Consider the following 10,287-nt stretch of genomic DNA (forward strand, 5'->3'; position numbering starts at 1 on the left):
ATTAAAGGAATAGAATTACGACCTAAGTCAAGTTTCACACTACTCAAGTAAACTTTTCACACCATATTCCCTATGTGATTCGACCCCAACCTTGTTGGGTTATTATATTTGACACCACCCGCCTTACATTATTTAATTAAAATGTAATTTGAGCGTATCAATTTTGGCGTTATATCTGGGAAATACTATTTGGAAATTACTAATTAGTGTGTGCTTTACTTTACGTCTTCTTCTATTCCATCCCACTGTGCTTGTTTTGCTTGGTGTTGATAGGAAAGGAAAACATGGTCGAATATGAGGAAGAAGAAAATCCTTTAGCGGACATAGATGAGTACATTGAGAATACAAATGTTATTATACCTCCGAGAGTTGGCGCTGCCACTTTCAAGGTGGAACATGGTTTAATCCTAATGCTCAAAGCGGGGGGTTTAGGAATTCCACTAATGATGATCCGACACAACATTTCAGGAACTTCTTGGGTGTGTGTACAATGCACAAGCAGAACAACGGCTCATATGATGCCATAAGGTTGAGGGTGTTCAAGTTCTCACTGACTGGAGAGGCGAGGGAATGGATTCAAAATCTACCACCAAACTCAATCCATTCTTGGCCTGAACTTGTTTGAGCACTCTTGTAACGACCCGGCCGGTCGTTTCATAAGTTACCGCTCTATTTTCTCCATTTCTGCTTCTTATTGCCTTGTTCAGCAGTATTATGTATTATCGGGTTGGTTGGCTCGGGTTCGGAGAGGTTTTGGTAAGGTTTGAGACACTTAGTCTCTTTTGAGTAAGCTTAAGTTGGAAAAGTCAACCGAATATTGTCTTATGTGATAAAGGGCTCGGATGTGAGTTCTGATGGTTCGGATAGCTTTGAGAGGTGATTTGGGACTTAGGAGCGTGATCGGAATATGTTTTGGGGGTGCAGACTAGATTTAGGCTTGAATTGGCGAAATTAGAATTTTGGCATTTTCCGATTGGTAGGTGAGATTTTGATATAGGGGTCGGAATGGAATTCCGGGAGTTGCAGTAGGTCTATGGTGTCATTTGGGATTTGTGCGCAAAATTTCAGGTCATTCGGACGTGGTTTGGTAGACTTTTTGATCGAAAGCAAAATTTGGAAGATTTTGTAATTCTTAGACTTGAATCCGATGCAAATTTGGTGTTGGGATGTTGTTTTGAGCGTTCCGAAGAATGGAACAAGTTTGAATGATGTTATTGGATATGTTGGCATGTTTGGTTGAGGTCCCGAGGGCCTCAGGTGAGTTTCGGGTGGTTAAATGGACCATTTTGATGTTGAAAAAGATTGCAGAAAATCTGATGTAGTGTTGCAGACAATTGTTCTTCGCGTTTGCGAGTAGGCCCTCGTGTTCGCGAAGGGTTAGGATGGGAGGCTATGAAGTTGGCCTTCGCATTCACGAAGGTAGTCCCGCGATCAAGAAGGGTTGAGGTCAATGGTCATCGCGTTCGCGAGAGGTTAGCCGCGTTCGCGTAGAGGAAAGGTGAGCAGTTAGGTCCAGGTTGGTTTGTTCTTCGCGTTCGCGGATGGGGAGTCAAATTCGCGGTGAGTAAGGAAGCTAAGCCTTCGCGTTCGCGTATTGGTAGTCGCGATCACGATGAAGGAAAAATTGGTCAACTCAAATTGTGCTTCTCGAACATGAGGCGTTGACCGCGTTCGCGATGAATGATTTTTAAGTGATGGGCAGAAAGTTTAAAAGACCCATTTCTACGATTTTTAGCCTAAGTTCCTCCATTTTGGGTGATTTTGAAGCTTTTTGAAGAGGATTGAAGAGGGAATCAAGGGGGAATACTTGGAGGTAAGATTTATGGACTTAATACTCAATCCTAATGTGATTTCTACCTAATTAATCATGGAATTTGTAGAATTTAAGCTTAAATATTGAAGAACTAGGGCTTGTAATTGGAGACCTAGAAATTGGGATTTGAGGGGTCGTTTGTGGTTGGATTTTGGTGCTTTTGATATGAATGGACTCGGGGAGTGATAAGGAATCTATTGATGTAATTTTTATCGAATTTCGAGACGTGGGCTCGGGGGTCGGGTTTGGCCAATTTCGGGATTTTTGGTATAATTTGATTATTTTCGCATGGGCTTCATTCCCTTAGCATATTCTAATATTATGATTCTGATTTTGGGTAGATTCGGTGTGAGTTGAGGCTGAGGCGAGAGGCAAAGGCATCGCGGAGTAGTATTTCATCCGGTTTGAGGTAAGTAACCATTGTAAATATGGAACTGAGGGTACAAACCTCGGTATTTTGTATTGTTTTGTTAAATGAGGTGACACATATGCTAGGTGACGAACGTGTGGGAATTCACCCATAGGGATTGTGACTTGGTATGTCCCGTAGTGACTATTGAGCCGCGTATTTGATTTTAAATCTTATGATATCACTTATTTTAGAGGTTGATACTATATTATGAGTTGTATGCCATGTTTGAGGCCTTGTGCCGACCTGTTGAGACCCTTAGGGGCATTTTTACTGTTTTCCTCACTCTATTTGTTTGGAGGCATATCCTCAGTCTTGTTTTACCTGTTTATTGTTTAAACTAGGTTTTTATCACTCTATTTCTTAAAATGTGAAACCTATTTGGGCTGAGTTTCCCTGATTTCCACTGTTATGCCCGAGTGGCTGTGAGGTTAATGACTGAGAGAGGTTGAGGACCAAATGGTGAGGATTATAAATATTGTGGATCGGGTTGCACGTCGCAGCAATATTATATGTATGTATTATGGATCGGGCTGCACGCCGCAACGATATGACGCTTGGGCTATAGGAGCCCCTCCGGAGTATGTACACACTAGTGAGCGTAGTCGACTATAAACTATGGATCGGGATGCACGCCGCAGCAGTTATTATGATTATTACTATTATGAGATATTATTTAGCCTGAGTGCTGAGTGTGAGTACTGAGTGACAAGAGCTTAGTCACGAGTGACTGAGAGGCTTGCCCGAGGGCTATATTATTGAGTGATACCTTGCCCGAGAGGCCCATTTATGATATTTTTGTTGATTTCACTCTTCTTTTATAATGAGCCTCTGTTGAAAGCTACTAAGTAAATGATTTCAAAGTATTTCAATTGAAACTAAAGTTTTTATGAAGTAACTAACTTTTAAACTATTGAGTTTGATTTGACACTGTGTTGTGTACTCTTATATATGATTTTTAACTGCTCGTCATTGCACTCAGACCTTATTTACTTTAGTTACTTACTCAGTTGTCGTACTCACGTTACTCCCTGCACCTTGTGTGCATATCCAGGTGCCCGAGCAGGAGAGTGAGGCTCCCCAGCATTTGTTGGATCTTATCGGAGACTGCAAGGTAGCTAGCTGCATGGCGTCCCCAACCCTACTTTCCTCCTTCCTATCCTTGTTTTCTGCATTTTTAGACTTGTTATGTAAGCAAAAGGGGACACTCCCAAGTGACACAATTGCGAACCCAAAGGGTAGTGGGAGTGGTCCAACTTCTCATTGCATGGCAATTACTACTCGGAGTGGGAAGGTACTTCTAGGAGAGAGTGAACAAGTGGTTGAAGTGGAAGAGTTCGAACAAGAGGTTGAGGCACAAGTTGAAGAGCCAATTGTTGTTGAAGCTAAAAAGGTCCCGGAAGAGTTGAAAGTTCAAGAAGTGAGCCGGGAAGAGGTTAAGGAAAAGGTAAAAGAGACGCCAAAAACTCTACCACCTATTCCTAGACCTCCTCCTCCTATCCCTCAAAGACTTTCTAGGAGGGTTTATAATAGCAAACTCGAAAGGTTCTATGACATTCTCAAGCAGTTATAGATAAATATTTCATTTGTGGAAGCATTTCAATAGATTCCGAGTTTTGCTAAGTATTTGAAAGACTTGATCACCAAGAAGAAAACCACCAAGAATGAAGTGGTGAATGTGACTCATCGGGATAGTTCCATTATTGCAACAACCACTGTTCAAAAGAAAGAAGACCCGGGAGCCTTCACTCCATGCACTATTGGGGCGCGTGATTTTGCAAGAGCTCTTTATGATAATGCGGCTAGCATCAACTTAATGCCTCTTGCTATTTACAAGAAAGCGGGGTTAGGTATGACGAGGCCTCCAAGTATGAGGTTGCAAATGGCTGAACGTTCCATAAAGACACCGGCGGAAATTGTTGATGATGTGCTTGTGAAAGTGGGGGAGTTCCATTTGCCCGCCGATTTTGTAATCTTTGATTGTGCAGTTGACAAAGAGATCCCTATCTTATTGAGGATACCATTTCTTGCTACAGGAAGAGCACTTATGAATTCAGAACGGAATGAGATCAAGTTCCGTGTAAATGATGAAAAGGACACATTCCAAGCAAGCAAGGGTATGAAGCTGCCACATAAATATGAAAGCATCTCCGTGATTGATGTTATCGATGAGGTGGAAGACGCAGTTGAAATGAAAATGGAAGAACAATGCCTTGGCGAGGGTTGGCGGCTATTTTGGTAAATTTCGATGGTGAAGATATGGAGGGGTACATGGAATCAGTCAATGCATTGGAAGGTCTTGGGTCCTACACTTATTCTCCAAAGAAACTCTCACTCGACTTAGAGAATAGAGTCACTCCTCTCGCCAAGCCTTCAATTATTGAGCCGTTGTAACTAGAGCTCAAACCACTTCCACCGCACTTGAGGTATAAATTTCTTGGCTCTGATGACACTCTACCGGTAATTGTTTCCTCTTTGTTGAATGATGTGCAGGTAGAACAACTATTGAATGTCTTGAGGGAGCATAAGCAAGCTATTGGGTGGACAATAGCGGACATCCGAGGGATTCCCGCCGAAATTTGCAAACACAAGATACAATTGGAGAATGAGAGTAAACCAAGTGTGGAGCATCAATGAAGGTTAAACCCTTCCATTCATGAGGTGGTAAAGAAAGAAATCATCAAGTGGTTAGATGCCGGGGTAGTCTACCCCATTCCTGATAGTTCTTGGGTGAGTCTGGTGCAATGTGTGCCGAAAAAGGGAGGCATGACCATGATTGAAAACGATAGAAATGAGCTCATTCCCACAAGAACAGTGACCGGATGGAGGGTTTGCATGGATTACCGAAAGCTAAACATTGCTATGTGCAAGGACCATTTTCCTATGCCTTTTATTGATCAAATGTTTGATCGGCTAGCAGGGAGGTCATTCTACTGCTTCTTGGATGGATACTCCAGCTATAACCAAATCAATATTGCATTGGAAGATCAAGAAAAGACAACATTCACTTGTCCATATAGGATGTTTGCATTTAGCTGGATGCCATTTTGGCTATGCAACGCTCTAGCTACTTTCCAAAAGTTCATGATGTCAATCTTCTCAGACATGGTGGAAGATTTCGTAGAGGTATTCATGGACGATTTCTCTATCGTGGGTGATTCCTTTGAGCATTATCTTGACAACCTTAGACAAGTGCTCAAAAGATGTGAAGAAACAAACCTTGTGCTAAATTAGGAGAAATGCCACCTCATGGTGGACGAGGGCATTGTTTTGGGCCACAAAATTTCCAAACAAGGCATAGAGGTTGACCGGGCAAAGATCGAGATCATTTCCAAGCCTCCTCCACCTACTCCAGTTAAAGGTGTCCGAAGCTTTTTGGGGCATGCCGGCTTTTATAGGCGTTTCATCAAGGACTTCTCCAAAATTGCAAATCCCATGTGCAAACTCCTTGAGAAAGATGCAAAGTTTGTATTTGATGAGAAGTGCCTCAAGGCCTTTGAGGAATTGAAAGAAAAGCTCACCACGACACCTATTATTGTCACACTCGATTGGTCTCTTCCATTCGAATTCATGTGTGCGCAAGTGGTGTAGCTATCGGTGCTTCGCCAATGTCATAACAAGATCTTTCACCCTGTCTATTATGCAAGCAAGACACTCAATGGCGCTCAAATGAATTACACTGTGACTGAGCAAGAACTTCTTGCCATTGTCTATGCTTTGAAAAGTTTCGGGCTTATTTATTGGGGTCCAAAGTGATAGTGTATACCGACCATGCTGCTCTTCGATATCTTATGGCGAAGAAAGATGCCAAACCAATATTGATTTGATGGGTCCTTTTGTTGCAAGAGTTTGACTTTGAAGTCAGAGATCGGAAAGGGACAGAAAATCAAGATACGGATCACGTATCTAGGCTTGAAGAGGGAGGGAGACCAAAAGAAGACCTTGAAATCAATGATGCCTTTCCAAATGAACACATATTGACATTGTCTAACACATTTGCTCCTTGGTATGCCGACATCGCTAACTTATTGGTCAGTGACCTTGTTCCCGATGGATTGGAAGCTTATCAAAAGAAAACATTCTTGCGGGAGTGTAGGAATTACTATTGGGAGGAACCCTTTTTGTTACGTATTCGTGCCGACAATATCATCCGGCAGTGTGTTCCAGAAGACGAGGTAATGCCAATTCTCAAGGCATTCCATGATTCTCTAGTTGGGGCCATCATGGAGGAAATCGGACGGCGGCAAAAGTGCTCGAATGTGGCTACTATTGGCCATCGATCTACCAAGACGCAAATAAAATGGTCAAGGCATGCGACCAATGCCAAAGACAAGGGCCAATATCTAAAAGACATGAGATGCCTATGAATTTTGTACTAGAGGCCGAGATCTTTGATGTGTGGGGGATAGACTTTATGGGCCCCTTCATTAGCTCTTATGGCATGACCTACATCTTGGTGGCTGTGGAATACGTCTCTAAATGGTCTAGGCAATTACCTTAACTAACAATAAAGCAAGGAGTGTAACCATATTTTTGAAGAAGAATATATTCACACGGTTTGGTACTCCAAGGGCCATCCTGGGTGATGGTGGGTCTCATTTCTACAACAAGGCTTTCGCCGGCTGCTTGAAAAGTATGGTGTAAAGCACAAGGTGGCCACACCCTACCATCCTCAGTCGAGTGGTAAGGTTGAAGTTTCGAACAGAGAAATCAAAAACATCCTAGCTAAAACTGTCAATGCAAACAGGAACGACTGGTCAATGAAGCTAGATGATGCGCTGTGGGCATATCGCACAGCATTTAAGACCCCTATTGGCACTTCACTGTACATGTTGGTTTTTGGCAAAGCATATCACTTGTCAATGGTGCTTGAACACAAATCCATGTAGGCATTGAAGAAGCTGAATCTTGACTGGGCCGAGGCTGCTAATCTGAGGATGACACAACTCAATGAAATAGGAGAATTTTGTCTCCATGCCTATGAGAGTGCAACCATGTATAAATAGAGGATGAAGTTTGTCCATGATAAGAAGATCTTGAAGTAGGAGTTCAATTCTGGTGACTTGGTCTTACTCTTCATTTCAAGACTCAAGTTATTTCCGGGTAAACTCAAGTCCAAATGGTCTGGCCCGTTCAAAGTTGTGAGTGTGTCCCCCTATGGTGCTATTAAACTGGAGTTGGAGGATGGGACTCGAACTTTCAAGGTGAATGGACAATGAGTCAAGCATTACCTTGGTACCGTAGGATAAAGGCATTTGATATAACAATTTGCTCTAAGGGATAGTCCAACAGCAACCCCCACCAAGGAATAATCCAAAAGGGGTCAACTATGTCGTGCCACAACGTTAAAACAAGTGCTTTTTGGTGTATGGTAACACTCTTTTGTAGTTTTTATTTATTTATTATTATTTATGTAGTTTAGATTGAGCAAGTTTACGTGTGTGCTAGAGTGCAGGTACTCCCAAAATATCATGAACAGGGTCCTAGGGCTGAAGAAAATGAAGGAAAAAGAGGTCCAGATTGGGCGACAACTATGCGGTCGCATAATGAATATGCGAACCGCATAGTCATCGCACACTCAGGCAGAGAACTTGGCTCCATTAGTTGTCAACTATGTTGTAGTTTTTTCCTTTATGCGGCCCGCATACCCCTTTACAATCGCATTATATAACGCAAAGTGAATCTAGGCTGCCCAGTCATAAGTCCACCGCATAACACTTATGCGATCGCATATTGTTTTATGAGACGAACTTAAGAGCTGCATATCTGCCAGGTATAAACCCTAACCCACTCTATCACACACTCGCGTTTAAAAAAATCAAATCAAAAGAACAAAAAGAAAAATAAAAAAAAGGAAGAAGAGAGAACACAAAGAATCAGCTAAGGAAGAAAAGGGAAAGGATCAAAACGAATCAATACTCACAAGGAACTCGTTTCTCACAAAGTATAGCGTGCTTCTGGTATGTTCTTTCTTCTCCACCTCGTTAGTGTGATGCTTCTGTACTCTTGAGCTCTAATTGGTCACTTCCCAGACCCCTTGGAATCCTTTTGAGATTATGGTTGATTGTTATTGATGAAACAAATAGGGGGAAGTCTAAATACCATTGTCCCCTCTTGTGTGTGAATTGACTATGTGTGAGTCATTTGTTAGGGCTGTGATCAAAGAGGGGGAAGTTTGAGTACCCCACTCTTTTTGAAATTGAATACATGGACATTAGACTTCTAAATATGTAGCAATAGGAAACCACGTGATTTGGGGAGGACATTGTTCGTTGAGGAAGATGATCTTTACGGGCCGCATAATCTCTTTGCGGTCCGCAAAGTCATCATATATGACCCCTAATTTTCCCTAATGTATAATGGGTTATGCGATTGCTTTTGTGATTGTACACCTTTTATGTTGCCCGCATGTGTCTCGCATAGTGAGGCAGACCACCAGCCTTTCTACCTTTACCAAATGCGGTCACTTTGTGATCGCATAACCACTTATACGGTTGGTTTTGCGATCGCATAACTGTTTTGACTTTATGCTTATGCACATATGCGATGGGTATGCGGTCCGCATACTTGATATGCGATCGCATAACCCATCGCATAGTTGACTCTTTTTTTGTTCTTTTTCTTTTGTCTCTAATGAATTCCCTTTGCTATTTCACTCACTCCTACAATATTTTATCAACAGGAATAGAACCAAAGAAGTCTAATCCAATGCAATCACCGCTCGGTCATCGACTGAAAAGGGCTGCCAATGCTAGCCAACAAGCACAATAAGCAAAACACCAGCGGGCTCAGGTAATCCACATTACTACTGAGAACTCCTCCCTATCTGAAGAGGAGGAGTCACAGAGTGACCTTGGGCCTTCTGTTGATCTACAGGCTGAGGCATGAAGGAAGATGGGGGAGGATCTTAACCTCCGGTTTGGGGTCAAGGGCTCCATAGATTTATAAGTCGGGCTTTCAAAGAGAAAAACTCTCGAGGAGAAGCAATTAAGTTTAAATGGGTTGTCGGAGCATTAACCTCACATACTCGAAAACATCAAGCAGAAGAAGTGGGAATTCTTCACTAAGGTCCCGGATGAATACAATGAGACAATTGTTAGGGAATTTTATGCTTCATATGGTGCCTGAAGGACTACTGAACAAAAGCAAAACAGGATCTTTGCAAAATCTATCCTAGTGCGAGAGGTCCAAGTTAGTTGTGGTGATGAGACTATTAATGACCGGTATTTTGAGAATTGGAGGTCAGGTACAGCTTAATATGATGCTAAGGTAGCCAACAAGAACAACGAGCATGCCTGGGTTGCCTCCGTCATAGCAAAGAGGACACCGGCCTGGATTGATCCTAAACACAAGATTTAGAAAGAGGATCTCACAAGGGAGGGTCGATATTGGCTTAGCTTTGTCACATCCCCTCTAATGTCGTCTAGGAATGAAACTGACATCAACATTGAGAAAGCACTCCTCATTGCGTGCATCATGACAGGCATCAAGATTGATGTGTGAGAGATCATATTTCGAGAGCTAGGAATCAGAGCCAACCAAAAACAAACATCACTTCCTTTCCCTTGCTTGATCACTGCTCTCTGCCAAGCTGCAAGTGTGCCTCCTCTACCTAAGTATGACAAAATGGAGAAAGCTCTCAAGGACATCGACATCATAAGAATCAATGAGGTAGTAGTGAAGAAAACTGCAACTTGGTTAGAGACTCACATTCCTCATCCAGCAGACTTAGCAACATCAGAGGCCCTAGCACTACCTGACACTTCCCAGGTCCTAGCTACCTCCATAGATACTCCACAGCACTCCACTGCACAGGCCTAGGTCCCTTTAGCATCTCTCTCCAAGCTGGGTCTAATTTCTCAGCATGCCAATACTAAGGTAGACCGGCTAATCAAGGAAATTGCCAACCTCATCCGGCAAGCATTGACCCCTATCCAATCCTTAGTGAATGTTCTTCAATAGAAACATCAAACATATGAGGATCGCCTCAAGCACTTCGAAGTGCGTCTTGAGAAGGTTGAGCGGGGTGAGGTTGGAGGTATGCCTCAGCTCAGGAAAGATGTTG

The 10,287-nt window shown here is 42.6% G+C and overlaps 2 protein-coding genes across 2 annotated transcripts; both read left to right on the plus strand.

Annotated features, from left to right (window-relative positions):
* Nucleotides 1–284: 284 nt before the first annotated feature.
* LOC104219317 (uncharacterized) lies at nucleotides 285–4,464 on the plus strand. Its single transcript, XM_070166876.1, has 4 exons — nucleotides 285–479; nucleotides 3,277–3,336; nucleotides 3,418–3,744; nucleotides 3,829–4,464. Exons 1-4 carry the CDS (start codon nucleotides 285–287, stop codon nucleotides 4,462–4,464), a joined length of 1,218 nt encoding a protein of 405 aa, XP_070022977.1.
* A 1,007-nt stretch (nucleotides 4,465–5,471) lies between these two features.
* On the plus strand, nucleotides 5,472–9,725 carry LOC138885884 (uncharacterized). The gene is made up of 5 exons (XM_070166877.1): nucleotides 5,472–5,796; nucleotides 6,084–6,531; nucleotides 6,970–7,057; nucleotides 7,112–7,218; nucleotides 9,650–9,725. Exons 1-5 carry the CDS (start codon nucleotides 5,472–5,474, stop codon nucleotides 9,723–9,725), a joined length of 1,044 nt encoding a protein of 347 aa, XP_070022978.1.
* The last annotated feature ends 562 nt before the right edge of the window (nucleotides 9,726–10,287 follow it).

The sequence above is a fragment of the Nicotiana sylvestris genome, chromosome 2 (genome assembly GCF_000393655.2).
Source record: "Nicotiana sylvestris chromosome 2, ASM39365v2, whole genome shotgun sequence".
NCBI lineage: Eukaryota > Viridiplantae > Streptophyta > Magnoliopsida > Solanales > Solanaceae > Nicotiana > Nicotiana sylvestris.

Coding starts and splice junctions, on each gene's coding strand:
- LOC104219317 (XM_070166876.1), top strand. CDS start 285: ATGGTCGAATATGAGGAAGAAGAAAATCCTTTAGCGGACATAGATGAG. Junction 480..3,276: donor ACATTTCAGGAACTTCTTGG/GTGTGTGTACAA, acceptor GTGCATATCCAG/GTGCCCGAGCAGGAGAGTGA. Junction 3,337..3,417: donor ATCTTATCGGAGACTGCAAG/GTAGCTAGCTGC, acceptor TTGTTATGTAAG/CAAAAGGGGACACTCCCAAG.
- LOC138885884 (XM_070166877.1), top strand. CDS start 5,472: ATGGTGGACGAGGGCATTGTTTTGGGCCACAAAATTTCCAAACAAGGC. Junction 6,532..6,969: donor ACGCAAATAAAATGGTCAAG/GCATGCGACCAA, acceptor CAATGCAAACAG/GAACGACTGGTCAATGAAGC. Junction 7,058..7,111: donor GCACTTCACTGTACATGTTG/GTTTTTGGCAAA, acceptor AAATCCATGTAG/GCATTGAAGAAGCTGAATCT.